Consider the following 19,768-nt stretch of genomic DNA (forward strand, 5'->3'; position numbering starts at 1 on the left):
ATGAAGCCCTTTATTGCCACACCCACCAACCTTGGCCCTGGGACGGTGACGTGGGCAATTTGTTGGATTTTTCCAACACACAACGTCACCATCTGCGCCGCTGCAGAGGCCCTCCGCAAGTGCTGTCTGTCAACCACATGGGGGCCAGGATTCTCCTGGCTTCTTACAATGTTTGGTTTCCTCAACAGGATCTTGAAAACGTTTCCTGAGATGGATGCCCTAATGACATCATGGTAGTATTATTAGGCAGTGAGATATCCTCTTTGCGATAGGTTGACGGAAGGAGTCACATTAGAGAGACTATACTTCGAGTCTAAAACGCTATGAGGTAACTCGGAAAGGAAACGGCGGTGGGGTATGTCATTAGATCATTAGAAAGTGAGGATCAGAGCCGGTGCTTTTTATTAACTGTAAAATATTCATGCACAACATCCACGATTTATGAATTAGACAAAATAATTGAATACAGTCTCAAATGTCCTAATCTATTTTTTTGATATTTGATGCTGCTGTGAAATATCACTAGGCTTTTGTTTTGTTTTGTTTTGGGACAACATGTTTGTGTACAAATAATAATATTGTGTTTTGGTTACTGTTGCTGTTTCAATGTTTTGGTCATATGGCATTGTGACATCCCCAGGCCTGTAAGCCTGACCAATTTCAGTGCGATTGGACTGAATATACAATAGCGCAGAATTAAAAATGTTCATCTCACGAGAACTGCTTGAATAGTAGTCGCATATTAACTGCAATTTTATTTAATTTCTAAATATTATTGTACTTTTCATGACATCTCTCTAAAAAAAAGAAACTGATGCGACATCCTTTTTACCGGGCCTGTGTTTGCCTTTAACTTTGGAGTAAAGGCGTGGACTTTACATTTCTACGAAAACCCTAATTTCGAGGTTAAATTGAACGTTTTTTGTTCTAGCTACTTCACTGCATCTTTGTTGTTCCCAGTGTTATAAAAATGTCCTGTGTTGTAAAGTGCCTCTGCTATTACAGCAACCAAATAAATGTTAAAACGCTTTGATTCTCATCTGAAATCTAATCAAAAAGAAAGCAATGTGCTTGTTTATTTATTTGTGTGTGCTGCTGAGCTCATAATAGGAACTAGTATTGTCAAGCTGGGCTCTGAAATGACTTTGACTGTCTTTGTTGTGGTCGTCAGCATTAATGCAATACTGCTGTGCTCTTATTGCAGTTATACCACTCTGGGTTTTAATTAAGAACTTACATGATTCGCCACCGTAAATTCGCAATTGCGCGCGGACAGGAGCATGAAAGAGAACACCATCCAGTTGGAAAGATATTTCACAGTGGTTGCCAGGAACAAATTTGTTGTTTCGCCCCAATGGCTTATTATAAGTACAACCGGGTGAGCCGCTATATACCCCAATATGCAGCATCCACACTGTTTAGGGTGATGGAACGTATAGCCTATACCTTGTTTGCAACCAGTTGGCTTACAAATTATAGCTGTTGCCTCTTTCCCTGTATCCCCTATTGTGGCATTTTTATTTATTTATTTTATTTTCTCTTATTTTATTTTATTTTATAATTGTTAGCTATACTAAAATATATGAAAAAGTTGGTTTTCTAATATTTATTTAGTTACTTGTTCACATATGTTATTTAGGTATAGGCCGGCATACTTTGTTTGACCACAAATGCTCAGAATGTTATTTAGATAGAATTTTGTTTAGATAGAGGCTAGGTTTTATGTTTACCATGCATGGTATCCAAGTTACTTTGAAGCATTTAATTGTTTTTCTTTGCACTCACCTACGTACGTGACTATTTGCCCTGTCGTTTGTTGACTAGGGTTCATGCCATTTACCCTGATCTTGCACTTGTAAGCCACCCAGCTTCTGCTAAATGCATCAATTGTGCGAAATGTGGGATTCTGTTATTTAGGTGGCATGTGCGTGAGAGTAAGCCAATATACACTTATGTATGACACAATTTCAGAGAAAATATCCCACATACAAACCAACAGTGGATGCATCGTCTTTGTGTTCAGGATTGTGCATGCGCAAAGCGAGAGAGAGACTATAGGAGAGAGAGAGAGAGAGGGGGGGGGGGGGGTTATACTACCTTGGCCTACAGACGTATTACTAATTATAGAGACAATTTCTACATATAGCTATACATTTGTTCATGTGACTCTTCATGTGAGAGAGATAAATATGTGCGTTATGCGCAGATGTGTGAGCTTTTTTTTCCCCCATTAAAATGTGAGCTAGAAAACGGCCCAGTAGTATAGTGATGAATGTCAGAAGGATAGTGTTAAATTAACTTTTACGTATACATGATGTAGTTTTTTTGCCTAACATTTGATTTAACAGGCCTGTCACTCATTGCTCTTCAAATCACCCCTAGGGCTGTGGCAACAAGATGAGTTGGCTATAAGCTGCGCTCTGACATCATTATCATAATGCTGTATGTATAGAGACCATCTTCCACTACTGTCTGTGAAATCGCATTACTCTGTATAGAACTGTCTGTTCTGTATAGGCATCGCAATCTCTGCAACACATTTATTTTTTAACTGCAGACTTATTTTTTTATTTTGGAATTGTCGTGACTCGTGCTAGTGTGGCTTGGCTGCAAGTTTTCTTGTCTCTGTGGTAATATATTTGTGTGTGTGTGTGTGTGTGTGTGTGTGTGTGTGTGTGTGTGTGTGTGTGTGTGTGTGTGTGTGTGTGTGTGTGTGTGTGTGTTAACCCAATCCAGTTGTTGAGAAGGATTTCGAAAGACACTTAATTATACTGTTTATTTCACTTACAGTCATTGGATTACAAGGCAAAACAAAGGTTTCAATGTCATTTTTAATCAGCATTTCTGTCCTTCAAATAAAGCGCCTGCTTTTCCAAATGGTTCCGAACTGAACAGACACGCATGCACGAACACACACACTGTACACAAATCCTATCCGCTTCATCCATACGGAGGTGGTTTGGTTAATGTTTAAACAAGAATTGAAGCAAGTACACGTATCACATTATACATGATAGTTTTCCTGATGCAGGCCGGGGTGTTGTCTTTGTTTGCATATAAACAGCAGCATTGTGTGTAAATCTCTGCTCAAGAGTTTTTTTCTGACTGCCGAGGCATGAAGTGCAACACATTATGTTAATTGCGTCATGGCTTTACAAAAATAATACACATTGTACTGTCTCGGGGCCTATAGGCCACTGCAACGTTATAAAACAAATAAAACAAGTGGAATATTTGGGTGGGAGGGGGGGGGGGGTTCTTCTAGGAAATTATAGGCCACGTGTGTGTAAACCATTTCTTTAAAAAATATTACTGTCTCTTTAAATATTTTATAATCCATACAAACTGGATTATAGTTTATTTTTACACAGGCTATACAGGTCTGTATTCTGCTCCACGTGTGCGTCTTGGGAGTGAGAATGCGTTGGTTTTCCATACCAGAATAATAGGCTAATGTGTTAAGTCTAAAGGTGATTCTTTTGTTTCCATAGCCGACAGTTTACATCCAAAATATTAGGCTGATGCACTGACAATTCTCTCGGCTTATTGGCCGAGGCTACATACAATAATAACACAGCATGCGACGGGTGCCTATAGCCTAGACAACGACACACACAATAGCCTAATACTATATATAATATGATTGTATGAAAACGTAGGCTCATTTTAGTTTATTAAACTAACTACTGTTCAGAGTTAACAAAAATAATTTAAAAAAGAAGGTCCGTCATTTACGACGAGGTTGTTTTTCTTTCTTTCTTGTGAAAAAATAAATAAATATGCTAATCACATTAGAGTTAGTTGTGTTTCACATACGTAGGCCTATAAAGGCTATATAGGCATATTGTAAACAGAAAACAGCTTTACAGGTTTCAGCTGCAGCACATGCTACCTATACGTCAATTCTAACAATTGGCAGCTCGGCCATGGCATGCAGCATTGCATTGTCTTTAAAAGGCAGTTTAATTTTCGGCAAGCATTTTTCCGTGACCATTCTGGCACAGATTAAATATAATACATTTTTGGAAAATGTTACATATTCATACACTTGATTCACCGGGATCCTCAATGAACTGATCATAAGAAAACATAACAAAAATTGTACAAAATGCAGATCTAATCCTACCACATGCACAACACCTTAGCATATGGCTAAGGTGGAGCTTAACAATACGCAATGAGTCATGTTTTGGGTTGCGCCATTTTAACAGTAAGTAAACACTACACAAAGTGAGATCTCGTCCAGTAGACTATAATTCGATCATTCTTTGGGTCCGCCCTACACCTGGCTGTCTGCAAAAATCATCTTATTTTGCAGCCCATTGTAAGGACAAAATAAACATTATGAGGCTTCGTGAGTAAGTCAAGTCCAACATTGTTGCTGTTGGTCATAAATTAACACATTCTACAGAAAACTGTGATTTTAAAGCATATGCCTCTTAAGGAAAGATAAATAAATAAATATTTGAATACGACTGACAATAAGCCCACTGAAGGTCAGTATAAAAGCTTAGGCCTATAGGTCAGGTTTGTCGCTTAATGGAATATAGACATTATTGCTGAAAGCTAGCACAGTCCGAACACAGCCATCTTTTGAAAACAGTTATGCGAACATTTATGATTCGTCGAATTCGACTAAATGTGTCTGCATTAGCCTAATTTAAAACATCAATGATCTTATAAACAAACTTCACATTTCCCATCGGGTATAATAAAATGCTTAAAGTTGACAAACGTTGTTTTGATCTAGGATAACACGCTTGTCAATAGCTTACCGTTCGATACAAATAGTCGGCCGCGCCATATAGCCTAAATCAATGAAAACACAAATAAAGCATAGCTATAGATACACACATAAACAAAACAAAACAAAAATCATGAAGCAAACGCATGAGCTAATCTATACGACACAATGCTCGACGATTTCGTCTGCCACTGCGCTCTCAAGCCAGGACTAGAATCGAAATCACACCCTGGGTATTTTCATTTCGCTCAAAATCTTCAAAGTACTTAACCTAATAGATTTGAAATCCTCAAAAGCCACGTAAGTGCCCTGAAAATCTCTCCGACGTCCTTTGTTCCTGTTCATGAGGGCCTGGTGTCATACCGCCACATGGCTGCTAGATGGCGCCCTTGCTCCACGCAAAACCCCCTTTGCTTACCAACTTGACCGCACTGACGTCACCAGAGTCTGGAGCATCAAGGCCACTTCCACGCTGCTATTGGTCTGAAAATCACATGACTCGTCTCCTAGCATCCATAATTATGTTACTGATATTTTTGCCCCCCAAAAGATGTCAGCATCCTACTGTCCTTATTCTCCTGGAGAAAACCCGTAGCCCGGGCTCACTGGAAAACAAAAGAACTGTTGTATTGTCAAATGCAAACATGTCATGCCCGCATAACATAGCTACCGGTAACTTCCTCATGGATTCTTTAATGGGAGGATCATCTTCCTTCAGGGGTGAGGGTTATTCCAGCAACTCTGGAGTGTACATCCACACAGCTGCTGAGTACGGATGCTCAATGATGAGAAACATTGGAAAGGTTGGGTCGTTATCCTCATCATCGTCGTCCCTCTCCAAACGGGACGAGGTGCCTCCGAGCGGTCTGCCTCTCGGCGCCTTCCAAGATGCGCCTTACCTGTCAACACAGCTGGCCACTTGGGGTCCGAGCTCCAAGACTACTAGCAGCAGCAGCAGCAGGGACGAGCAACCTGTTGCCCACTGTTTACAGCCCTGCTCGTTTCCAGCGGGCAACGTCAAAGAGGAGGCGTTCTGTTGTCTTTACCAGGATGACAGTGGCAGAGCCAAAGACACAACAGAGTCGGCCACTTACATCCGGCTCGGGGACAATAGCAGCCAATCTGAGCACGCTGCTGCTGTCTCGCCGAGCGACTGTTTCCAGGCGACCCAGGTGTACAGCAGAGAAAGGCCGCAGCAGGACGACCAGTTCCCCCCTCACGGCTTCACTCTGACCCACTTGGCGACATCTGTTGAGTCAGAAACGACACTAAGTTGTAGCAAATCAGCCCACGAGGCAACAGGAGAGATATCAAAGATAGAGGAGAGAGACGACAGGAAAGACGAGAAGGTTAATAAGAGTGACAGTTGCTCTGAAAACTCCGACGGGGAATCGAAAGGTAATCCACCCCCCCTCCTCTCCCCCCATCGCATAATAAGAAACACACACACTCAAACGTGCTGAACACACACACACACACACACACACACACACACACACACACACACACACACACACACACACACACACACACACACACACACACACACACACACACACACACACACACACACTGGGATGACGATGACAGGATTTTACCAAAGACATTCTACATTTGGACGACAGCCTGTAATTATAGTCTGTGCTTGTCATTCTGTGTAATCTGCCAAATCCTGTACACACAGCACTGTTTGATAATAGTCCTATGGCTGCGAGGCATTTGACAGCCTCTCTTAGCGGGGGTTATGGACCCTATGGTATTTAACACCTTTTTATTATACGTGAGAATGTGAGATGGGCAGTTATCATTGAAATAAACGCGCTCACACACACACAGACACATATACACACACTACATGCATGGTCCATTCACATTGTAAGGAAAATACCATAACCTGCTTTTAGCAGCACCATTTTACGCATCAAAATTGCGCAATTGCGCAAACGTAAAAGTCGGCGGTTCTTTTGTCATTTTTTAAACTATAGGGAACATTTCTATGTATTACACATTTAGGCTGATTTTTAGAAATACACATGCAAATGTATACGTCCTTTGGCTAATTTTAGAAATTAGAACACAAATGCATATACCCTAAGTTAATAACATGGAATTGCTAATGGCTAAAAGCTTAGCCTACATCGGCGTGTGTTTAAATAATTCAGAGTAGTGTAACATAAGCCCATCATTCCCCACAAACAGCTAAACAACTGTTATGAATTCTCACATGCAATTTTGTGATCTTAAAGTGTGTTATTAAATACAAATCCATGCCACCAGATTTTACGACTGATAAAGATTTCCAACGAAATAGTTTGTTTTGGACTGACGGGCCTGTAACACTGTTACAATATATAATATGACAAGTAGTAACAAGTGGATGTTTGTTGACATTTGTTTATTATTACTGTTATTGTTAATAACAATAACAGTGTTATCCTCATCCATATCATCACAATTTAGGTACTATAGCTGCCATTTTGGTAGCGTTTGCTCCTTAAAACAAACCCACGCTTCCCAGAAATAAAAAATCATAATACATCCTAGTTTTACTGTATAGTGGCCTGTTTTACACTGCTTTAGTCCTAGTTAAAGGGAAATTGTATATTATGAATTGTGTTTACAGAAATAGTTTATTATGAATTGTGTTTACATATTTTTGTTGACGAGCTCAGTGCACAATTGCGTTTTTATTTTGCCTATTTCAATTTTAAATATAATTTGATAGGCCCTGACGGTCCTGTGTGTGTTGGTAGGGTGGGGTGTGGTGTGTGTTTAGAAATATACAAATAACATAAATAAATGATGTTTATGTGTGCGTGAGTGACTACACGCGTGTATGCATACGCGCGTCTCTCCATTTTCAATTCAATTCAAATAGGCTTAATTGACATGGAAAGTATTTTGTGGAAGCAAGTGGGAAATAAAGACAATCAAAACTAAGAAAAATGTATGTACAATAAAAAAAACATATAGGCCTACTCCCTCATCTCTCTCTCTCTCACGCGCGCTCTCCCTCTCTCTCTCGTGTGTGTGTGTGTGTGTGTGTGTGTGTGTGTGTGTGTGTGTGTGTGTGTGTGTGTGTGTGTGTGTGTGTGTGTGTGTGTGTGTGTGTGTGTGTGTGTGTGTGTGTGTGTGTGTGTGTGTGTGGTGTGCGGTGTGTGTATACAGTCCCGTATTGCAGAATTAAATGTTTTGCTAATGATTAAATGTGGGCCACACATCGGGGCTCCACATTAGGCTAATTATTACAGTAACTAACTTAGGGAGGGATTGTGTTTAGGGGGGGGGGGTTATCCCCCAGAGCCATGCAGCCTAATCAAGGAATTGGCCAAGTGTACAGCGTTTTGGGATGATTTCCCACTGCCATTAAGTGCTTTTTTTCCTTTTCCAACCCTAACAGTCTAACATCTCGGAAAACATTGTATCGGAAACTCTGCTTTGATTTCATTTTTTTTGTTTTTCGTTATATCATCAACCTCCTAAAAGCTAATTTGGCTCCGGTCTGCAGAGGCAATAAAACCTCAGTTTATGGGAGTCTGCGGTCCAACATGGACGAAAGAAGCGCTTACACACCCCAGTTTTAATTTTATCTAATTAGCTTATATACCTATAGATCATACAAAATCCATTTGCAAGCAATCTGCGTTGCAGCAAAAAGAAAAAGAGAAACAAAGAAAGAGAAAGACGCATAGGCACAACAAATCCGGTGCGTATTTGCCATTGCTCGTTCTTTGGAGTCCCTCATCGATTCGGCAGACCTAGAAATATCTCCAAAACCTTTCAATTTTGATCCACTGCACGTTTGAGATGTATACATGTGTCATGTGTGCGTTAAGGGCGTGCATAGTAGGCCTAGAGCTATAGTCGTAAACAGTACAACCCTCAGTGTTAATGTGTCCATTTATAACCTAGAGAGTGTACACATGTACACCTACAACTGTAACCAAATGGACACTATATTGTCCATTTGGTTACGTTTGTAGGCCTACACACTCTCGCAGTTGCAAATGAATAAACTAACTAACACTGATGATGATTATATGTTGGCCTAGTTAGCCTATACACACCATCAGTGTTAACCAACCTATACCTACACCAGTAGGCCTATGTCTCACATACGAACTATTATGCTTATGATGCTCTATTTAGAACTCACAGTCCCAAATTGACCTGAGTGCTTACTGTTACGCTTTCCCTGTCCAAACAGATGATTTATCGGTGGAAAAGACGACGGGGAACTGGTTAAAAGCCAAAAGTGGAAGGAAGAAGCGTTGTCCGTACACAAAACACCAGACGCTGGAGTTGGAGAAGGAGTTCTTGTTCAACATGTATCTGTCTCGGGAGCGCCGCCTGGAGATTAGCCGCAGTATCAACCTGACCGACAGACAGGTCAAGATCTGGTTCCAGAACAGACGCATGAAGCTGAAGAAACTCAACCGGGAGAACAGGGAGAGGGGTCACAGTGCAGTGTACAACTACAGCTGAACACATCTGCCCCCCATCACTGAGACACACACACACACACACACACACACACACACACACACACACACACACACACACACACACACACACACACACACACACACACACACACACACACACACACACACACACACACACACACACACACTTTCTCACACACATTCTCACACACACACACACACACACACACACACACACACACACACACACACACACGCACACGCACACGCACACACACAGAGGCCTATATGGCTTATGTGTACACATGTGTATTATTCATGTATTTTTGCACGTCCAAATGTTAAATGTGTTCCTACATGCACGCATTCATTTATTCTATATTTTTCTTTCTCTAGCTCTCACACACACACACACACACACACACACACACACACACACACACACACACACACACACACACACACACACACACACACACACACACACACACACACACCTTGTGCCTTCCTAAATAATTGAAGAAACACAACTCATATATGGCTCCAGAGGTCCAGGTGAACACTTGATCCCACTGCAGGAGTTGGAACAGTGAACAGTGCGGTTCCCCAAAGTGAAGGCAATCCCTAGTAGTTTCTATGTTGGCATGTGAGCAGCTTCACTTGGTATACTCGTGTTTTTGTGTGATATTCGTGCAGTGTAATTTGCATGCACAAAGCGTCATAATGGCCACATAGTGTACGATTCCAAAACAATAAAACGAAAGAGGAATTAGAGAGATATTACCAAGTTTGTCCTTCCCCTGCTATCCCCTGGCACACTGGTAAAAGTGAGAGGGAGGGAGAGAGACTGCGGATGGGGAGAAGGAGATCTAAGATCGTTTTAATAGAAGTGAGAGACCATAACGTTGATTTAAATATTATCCAGGTGACCACAGTAAGTCAAGGTCATAAAATTCTAATGTCAGGTTCGCCCTGGAAAGCGTTGGGGGTGGATTTTATGATCTGCAAATATAATGTGCCGCAGCAGTAAAGATGCGTTTAAAGGTGTGTGGAGGAGGGCTAATCCACACAGCAGAGAGACTGCAATGTGCTGGATTCACCGAGGCGCTCCACTGGAAGCAGCGACCGTTTCCACCCAGGATAATGGAGCTCAATGGAAGCAGGAGACGGGGAACATGGTGGATAAACGGGACCGAAAAACCTACTACCGCGACAGCAACAACAACAACAATAATGGCGACAACAACAATAACAATTATTCCAGCGTGCACGTGGATAAATAAAACCCCTCGGGACGGCGTCTGCAGCAGCAGGTGAAGGTAGGAACATGTTCCATAGATGTTTTTATTTGTATAAAGTATGCTGCGTCTGTCAGTGGAGCTTGGTTGACAGCTGTCGTGGGCACGCTTAAGGACAGACTGCAGTCTGCACCCATCGATTAAATTGATTGAAGTTGCTATTGCAGCCTGGTATTATAGGCTATACAACGTGTTGCTGGTATCTTTTTTTTATTTCAAGATGTTTTGTGGTTGAAACTATTCTGGCATTTGCTTTGAATGGCTAATTAAGCACAATATATAATGCTGATATGTGTTTTGTTTGAGGCTGTTGCTTTGGAATAATTTGATGTATTTGTGTGCTGTGGTGTTGATCAAACAGTTACACGAGCATCAAAATCATATTGAGATTCGTGCATTTTTGTGAATACTCAATGAAAGTTGTGTCTAATATAACAGTGCTGAGAAAATACTTTGATATAGCAAAAAAAAAAAATACAGGTTGCTGGGTTGATACTTGCCTTTTTCCTAAACGTGGATGGTATTATTCCTTCACTTGCTGATGCATGGATTGTCCTGTCCATGGATTACCCCCTTTGCGCGAAGCTGAAGCGTGGTTTAGGTAGTTTCATGTTGTTGGGATTCGCTTCCTGGCTCGGCAACAAGAAACTGCCTTGATTACGTCAGTTCGTCTTCATCAAGGGCACAATTTCCGTTGAATTACACCCTAGGCACCGAAGTCGCCGCAAATGGCATTGTAAATGAACTGAACTGCAATGGCTGGGACAGAGACGTTTTCTTCTTTGCTCTTATTTTGTGGCCGGCTGTAAAATGTACTTAGGCTCTCAGAAGGAGAATAGGTTGTAAACAACATGGGGCAAACTCTAGTCTGCGTTATATCGCCTCATCATGCTGCCTTCTGGTTAGGTTTCCGTGGTTTTAGCTGTAATATGACATTTAGACTTAAGACTATATGACTGATAGGTTGTTAGATGGATGGATACATGGTAGACAGACATACATAGATTGATAGATGCAGACAAAGATGCACAGGTAGATAGCCTATGTCTGTTTTGATGTCAATACATTTGGAAACAGCAAAATAATAAATGTCTGACGTTTCCAATTATCTTGATGGATTATAGTACCATGATGTCAGTCAAATAATACCTTATAGGCTAATTGGACGTGCCTTCTGTGGGCATATGGTCCTGTATTTTGCAGGCTTTGTTTTTGTAATTTCTAGTGTGTGATTGTACGAAATATATCAGTGCACGAACATTTCTATGCTGTTTTGGCATATTTGTGGTGAAAAGTGTATTCATTTTCGCTAGGGATGTTCTAAAAGAAACATAATTGCATTAGCCAACACTGTTTTGTTAGTATTCGCCTAATGGTAACCCCATATTCATTTGTAATAAGCCTCAATATGTCCATTTATAGGCTATTCCTCTGTTTTTGCTATTCTTTACCTTGCTGTATATGGTAAAGTACGTAATAATTTAAGCGTTAGAGCTATATTTGTCCACCCGGCCTCTTGCACCGTTTTAACATGGACATCCGCGCCATGCACATTTTAGATGGCCTTCTCGTTCAGTTACTTTGGAGTTGATTCAAGTATGAAAATGTTGAGGGTTTATAAGGATTATATTGAAACTGTTCAATCACTCAGGTTTGCTATCTTCGACTGTGACTCGGGTTATGTTGCTAAAATTGTTTGCATGCAATCTATTCTACATGCAAATCAGCATGGGCTGATTTAATCATTAACAGTGTGCCAATAATGTGTGTATTTAATTTCAAAGTCACTTTAAAGTCCAAGCATGCAGTTTGACATATTGCACTCATACTTGAAGGCTGTTTCATCATCATATACATCATTTACACTGTGTGTGTGTGTGTGTGTGTGTGTGTGTGTGTGTGTGTGTGTGTGTGTGTGTGTGTGTGTGTGTGTGTGTGTGTGTGTGTGTGTGTGTGTGTGTGTGTGTGTGTATATACATATATATATATATATATATACATACACACACATACACATACACACGTACACATACTTACATACATACATACATACATACACACTCAGTATACACACACTATACGTATTGTATAGTAGTTATAGGCTATAGTTCAATGTTTTGTAACTTGCAAGGACAACAACCACAGTGCAACTTCTTCTAAGGCTGTCCGGTGTTTATACTGCTTGCTATTTCCCCTTGTTTTCTCAGCCCCCTCCTTTGGCGGTAGTGCAACTGGAAGAGACAGTCTGGAATCCAAAGTCACTTTCATTCAGCTCAGTGAATGGGTGTCTTCCCTGGAATGCACCCCTGACAAAGACTTTACAGCACTGGAAACAGCCCACAGCACAGAATGCTGTGGCTGCACAAATTCACCCTAAAACCATATACACATAAAGCCATTTATTTCACGTTTGTAGTGGTGCACACGAACTTAGGCCTTTTAGACAGCTCATCCGCTCTTTGGGTTAGTTCAGAATGTGTTATACTGCCCATTGGCACGACCAGACATGAACCAAATGTCTATAGCATTTTTCAGTGGCAAAACCACAAAATGCTTCAGATAATTATGACTCATGCGCATCTCAGTTCTTTTTTTCTTTCTTCCTGTCTTTCTGTCTTTCTTTCTTTTGTAAGGGACCATGTACAACATTAAACATAAATGCTGCATTTGAGGTATTCGATTTAGCATCAGATTATTTCCAGCTGCAGTCCCATGCATGGCAGGTTACAATTCATTAATAGGCTATAAGCTGCGCAATCCACAATAACATACAAATATACAGCACGTAAAAGGCTATTTGAGGGATATGAAGGTGTAGAAAGGCATGAAATAACCAATATTTAGATAAGGTAGAACACAAGTGACTTCCCGCCGATGTGGTTTTAATATTCCACTTTTAAAGTGTGTTGATAGACTGGCGTGCAAATGAACGGATCTTTTCCAAGGCCTGTCAACGAGCATTTGTAATTAGAGTAAATAAGAAATGCCTTCTTGTTGTTTTTGTATTCGGTTATAATTTCAGAGGCAGTAAATCAAGTGCAAACAAATGTAGGCTATTTAAGTGACTTATAATTTCTGTAACATTTCGAGAAACCATTTCGAATACGTTTCTCTTCACGTATTATATGCCATACCTCCAAACAGCTACAAAGCTGTATTTGCTGCATGCTGCTGTCGCCCTAAGTATCGTAATAAAAAAACTAGTTTACTAGACATCTTTAGATGGGCTATAAAGAATGCTTTGACCAAGTTGTCCAATATAACCACATCAAAACAAAGCATTTTTGGGAAACTTTGCTCACTAAATTAGCTTAATTACATCTATTTTGATTTTATTTTGCGTGTAGCCAATGCTATTGTCCACATTACAGGTGCATGCCATGAGCGCTTGATTACAAATGGTGTGTGTGTGTGTGTGTGTGTGTGTGTGTGTGTGGGTGTGGGTGTGGGTGTGCGTGAGTGCTATAGTGCATTCATGGACAGAATTGTGATCATTTATAGGCCAATTATACGAGTTGCACATTGAGTTCAACTACTAATGTTAACAAAATGCAAAATATATACCTTCATGATTTCAGCACGATTTGACCATGTATCTAAATCAGTGTCTCTTCGTTGATTAGTCTTCCCAAGCCAGTGTTGGCGCCTATACATCACTGCTTATGATGCTAAACAATGATAGCATACGTCGCAAGCCAAATTAATCCTCTGCTACATGCATGTGAATGCGTGTATGGACCTAATTAGTGGGCCATGTTGCTCGCTGAGTTCTTGTTGTCTGGGTGGGGAATAAACGAACAACAAATGTAACCATTGAGTTGAACAGCGAAATTATCCATCACATAGGCCTACAACTGCAGCAATACAACCATATAGGCCTACATTTTACGCATTCAGAATAATTGGTCATCTAGCGACCTGAAAGTGAATTAATGCCCAGAGATTGGTCTGCTTTGATGTATTTTGGTGCTATAGGGCTATTGCGGATATAGTGTGCTTTATGCACTTTATCTGCAATGCAGATTTTTGACTGCCCTCTAATGCGTTTAGTGTATAGATCATTAAACCTTTGTGCGGTTATTTCCAACAACTTGTCCATATACCGTTCCGCGCAAAATACTGCGAACCTGCTGTGAATAAGTATAATATATACCACAAACATCCAGTGGTTGTAGTTTAAAGCATATCTTCAAAAATATATATGTACGCTATATGTTTAAAAGAGCAGATGCTTCTGTCACACACAATAAAATAAATGCAACATTAATAAATCCACATGCACTTCGTCGAACATTGCGCCACGAGCATGCACATGCATTGAATGTACCATGAATATGCCTTTGTAGTCAATATAAGACTGCACCTTATCGCCAATTGTGTAATATGAATTCCAAGACCATGTCATTTTGCGACAGTTGGAGTTTGTGACAGTTATTTGGAGTTTAAGATGTGGTTATTATTTGTTTTACAGATGGCGTGCTGCTCTTGGCTATAGTGCTGATGAGTAAACCTTATCAATAATCACACTAAACTATTAGACCCTTTCCCAACACATTATTTGACGTTTTTTACATTAACCTGTAAACATAGGCTACTACTGTTTTTCTCTGTGTTTACGAGTCATATCGGACCAAACCTGTGGTTGCAGCCCAAACACGCACAGCATTGTTAATAAGTTTTGTTGTTGAATATATCTGTATTGATCATGAGAAGGAAACAATAGCCAGAGTTAAATGAAATAGAAAATAATTAATTGAGTCTATGTTGTGTCTTTGCGAAGTGTGTGTTACTTGCGTTAGAGAACACGGGGCGTTAGAAGAGACAAATATTCAAGAATTTAAAAAATAGGAAAATGTCAATGTAATATGTTTTATTGTAAAACAATAAGCATGGGCAAAACAAATGTTAAACATCAGTGTCAGTACAAATGATCAATGTGATCACATTCATTGTCACCTACATCTCAAATAAATAAACAAAATAATGGAACAATGTATATAGCTATTGTTATTGTACATGTGTAATATAACGGATATTATAATCACAAATGGACCACCAGACAGTTATTTCTCTATCCTGGACTGTTGGCTTGGACGTAGCATTGAAGTAAACAATGCTACGTTCAATCTATCCTGCCGGCCGGGAAATGCACAATTCTGAAATAAACAAAGTCAAGCTAAAGCTATATCTGTGTCATATCTATACCCATGTGTTGTGTATGTTTGGAAGTACATTTTACCTTCCTTCATGCAATCAACAGAGAATTGTTCACTGCTGTGGTATAGCTAGTAAGTAGGTTAAGGTCTGTCGTCTGGGCGTTTAGATTTCATGGTTGAATCTGAACTCAGCAGTCATGCTGACAAACATCACATTTTATAATGCACACAGATTACACTATTTTGATTTCTGGAACAACCATGTTGCGTAATTCACCTGTGGGTTAACAAAAGCATAGTAACTCCTCACTTTGAGAATTTAGCTCGACATAATAGTCTAATTACTGGCACCACGTGATCTTCAGGGCATGGCCGTGACAGCATAGAGAGTAGACAGTGCATATATAGACAGTGGGGGGGAAACGGAGTATATTTGTCCACCATAAAACGAGTCATGTATTTTGATTTTATTTTATTTTATTTACTTAAGTTCCTCAGAGCAATGCAAGAAAACGGTACGAATGTTATACGATAAAACTCTCTTCGGCAATTCTGACAACCAACTACTATATGGTCCTATTTTAGAGGCGTGAACGCATGAACACTATAAGCTTATTATAGGTTAGTGCAAACTATAAGGTTGAGCAAACAACTAGCAAACAACTGGTTATGTCTATATGGTTATGTATATTGATCTGCAAGAATAGATCAATAGGCCTACCATATTTCAACATGCTTGGTATGCATCTGCAATATCAAATCACTCTCCTCGCCCTGTTCTGCAGTTGCATTTAGCTTCTTTTTTTTTTCTTTTTTACGTGAGTCCATATAAATGGTTACATTTAGATGAGAAATGTCTCATATTTGGTTTAATGTTCCCAGGGCCTCTGATGACGTGCTTGTACTTGTAGGCTACTTTGTTATAACTTGTTTGCTTGATGACGCCGATAGCCTCTGCACTGCAGTATAGTATATAGGCTATAGCAGTCCTTTAAGTCTAGTTTGAACCGAACCGGTCTATAAAATGTACTCTTGCTATTAGATACAACAGTAACGTTATTCCTGTTATGAAAGCCTTCGTCTACTTAGCCCTTTAACGAACCTTTTTACCTCCTCTCCTCTCCGCAGTATGTCTCCTCTTTCCTGTCTTCGGCGTTCCTGTTTGATAGGACTTGTTTCACATGCACAGTGTTGGTTTTATGTTGAACTAGGAACTCAACTGCACTCTTATTAACGACACGTTTATGAACAATCAAATGGTCCTCGTAAAAATTTATTGAAGGACATAAAAACATGCACGGCCACTAGCTGAATATAGCCGGTGTAGCGGGCAAGTTTTCAAGAATTTGAATCCCCTCCACTCCCATCTTCACAAATTCCATTTAGGAAATATTTGGACAATTGCTTTGCTGTTGTAACGGTGCTAACTTTAGTCTTGGTGTATTCTATGTCCCATGTTGTGCTGCTATAGTAGCGTCTATGTAGCCTGCCGGCTCGTCCTTTTTTACATGAACTCAAAGAGCCACTATATCAACAAATTACACAGCGACTAGATATATTCCTCAGTTAATCAAATGTACAGACGAACTCTGTAAACTATTTTAATACATTGTCGCATGCTGTAACATCCAGTGCATTAAGATGGGTTACGGTAGATTTTGCCAGACAGAGATTGATTACACCATCAAATAGTGCCTTGAGAGATTTGGGACCTAGGCTGCTCTGCGTAGGTTTGTGATGCGACGAGACAAATATCTAACATGAGTGCTACACAAAGTATATGCTGCACACGCGGATAGATTATTGTTGGATTCAGAATTTACCTCTAATATGTCCGAAGAAAAAGCAAAGGAGCATATTCATTAATCCGATTCATGAGCTTTGGTATCCCAGGATAACTCGCGCATTGATCCACTGTACAATTTTTGTGGGGGTAAATATAATCACGTGTTGGTGAGGCAGCCAATAGCAGCCAGGCAAGCGTTGAGAAATAATTACCTGCCTTGATTGTTCTATGGGTAGATAAAAAAGTACACATACACTCCATATAATAATCGGATGCATGTAAAAGAGTCAGGAGGCTTCGACATGTCGACCACGGGTCCCATAAGTAATTATTATGTGGACTCCTTGATCAACCATGAAAACGAGGATGTCCTTGCGACTCGATTTTCGGCGCCTGGTTCGCACCCCACCGGCCCTCGTCCGACGTCCCTGGTACCGGAGTGTGTTGGTGTTGACTACCCGTCCTGCAGCTTCGCACCGAAGCCACCGGTTTTCTCTACCTCTTGGGCCCCTGTACACTCCCAGTCATCTGTGGTTTACCATCCATACAGTCACCAACCTCATTTAGGCACAGACTCGAGGTATATGCGGTCATGGCTGGAGCCGATATCGGGTGCTATGCCTTTCCATGGCTATCCGGCGAACAGCAGGCACTATGCCTTGAAGCCTGACGCCTTCCAGGAGCACAGAGCCGGCGAATGTATCGCCACCAACGGACGCACCTACACGGATTATCTTTACTGCTCATCCGCTGACATACGAGACAAGACGCCGCAGAATATCTCTTCCCCCGAGTCGGAGCTGCTGGCATCAGCGAAACATAAAGACGAGAAGCCAGAGCTAGACCCGAGTAAGTTCAAGCCCTTGTCTTTTACAACCGTGTAGAAGTTAGATGGCATTCTGTTAATTGCATTTGCTTAAAAGGATATTCCAACGTGTTCCATGAAATTAGATTATATGTTTCTCATCCCCCTTTCCGTTCTCAACTGAATCGCCTTTGCTAGAGGGCTAGCTTTAGGAACTATAAAAGACAAACGCTAGTAGGCTACTAAAGGGCTATAAAAAGGAGCAGGGTTGTAAACATGGACTCGGAAAAAAAACTATGTAGCCTATACGAGGGCTGTGGATTTGCTAGACTATAATAGCCTATGATCTCCATTCTCCAAATCATACGAATTTGATTTTTTAATATAAGAACTAGCATTAATATCAATCAATAAACGCCTTATGGTTTTATTTTACGATCATAGTGTTGACCTTCCTGCCTTTTCGGCACATCAGTGTATAGGAGGATTATTACGACCTCAGAGTCACTGCTTTCTCAGAGCGGGTCCTGTCCATGCAGTGACATACTCCCATATCCCCTTTGAAGATCAGTGGAGGAATATAGATTGTACGTAGTAATGAAAATGTGATTAATAAAAGATAAGGCTGCGCCATATTGCCTATATGCGCAGTGGAGTCTAGACTCTTATTATGATGACTCCATTCCAAAACTAATTCATATGACTCTCCCAAACAACTTTAGGAATGTTAGAGACATATTCGAGGACTTTCACCACGGACCTGTAAAGGCTTGAACCACAGGCCGTTTTATGGGCCAATAAACTGAATAAGCGCATTGAGTATTTTACGACGGTGTTACTCAGAAGTTAGGGGGACAGAGAGGAATGGGCAGCTCAGGCCTAGACATATATGCTTCCCCAAAGTGGACCGTCGCTTGGCTTTAGCAATACACGTTGAATTTCCACAGGATTTGACTTTGTGTTCAATGGGCCTGTGTGATTTTGGCCACCATTTGATGGGGTCACTCAGCTGCTGCTTTGGTCCTGAAGGCTCAACAGTCATCTGGTGCATTGTACATTATTTCAATTTTGAATGTGCTGACATAATAATTGATTAATAATACTTAATTGTGTTGATTTTGCAGACAACCCAGTGGCAAACTGGATACACGCACGCTCCACAAGGAAGAAGCGATGTCCGTATACAAAGTACCAGACTCTGGAACTCGAAAAGGAGTTTTTGTTCAATATGTACCTTACCAGAGACCGCCGATACGAGGTCGCCAGGGTCCTGAATCTGACGGAGAGACAGGTCAAAATCTGGTTTCAGAACCGACGTATGAAGATGAAGAAAATGAACAAAGAAAGGGCCGACAACACAGCAGCAGCAAATCAGCAAACCAGCAATAAAGAACCATAATATCCGTCTATTTCACCGCAATGGACTCAATCCAAATCAGCAAACTATAATAACCACTAGTATCACATGGACAACACAGATATACCAAAACACACGATGACCCCCTTCTCCATATTTATCACTTTGTTGGATTTT

General features: G+C 40.7%; 2 protein-coding genes across 2 annotated transcripts; both read left to right on the forward strand.

Annotated features, from left to right (window-relative positions):
• Window positions 1-5,262: 5,262 nt before the first annotated feature.
• Window positions 5,263-9,229, forward strand: LOC311053741 (homeobox protein Hox-C10a-like; the record flags this gene model as incomplete). Its single annotated transcript, XM_084069422.1, has 2 exons — window positions 5,263-6,142; window positions 8,952-9,229. Exons 1-2 carry the CDS (start codon window positions 5,266-5,268, stop codon window positions 9,227-9,229), a joined length of 1,155 nt encoding a protein of 384 aa, XP_083925548.1. The 5' UTR covers window positions 5,263-5,265.
• An 8,472-nt stretch (window positions 9,230-17,701) lies between these two features.
• On the forward strand, window positions 17,702-19,633 carry hoxc9a (homeobox C9a; the record flags this gene model as incomplete). Its single annotated transcript, XM_084070085.1, has 2 exons — window positions 17,702-18,278; window positions 19,359-19,633. The coding sequence occupies 2 exons, from the start codon at window positions 17,702-17,704 to the stop codon at window positions 19,631-19,633; spliced, it is 852 nt and encodes a 283-aa protein (XP_083926211.1).
• Window positions 19,634-19,768: the final 135 nt, after the last annotated feature.

This window comes from Gymnoscopelus microlampas (assembly GCF_963454915.1).
Source record: "Gymnoscopelus microlampas genome assembly, chromosome: 10".
In the NCBI taxonomy this organism is placed as follows: Eukaryota; Metazoa; Chordata; class Actinopteri; order Myctophiformes; family Myctophidae; genus Gymnoscopelus; species Gymnoscopelus microlampas.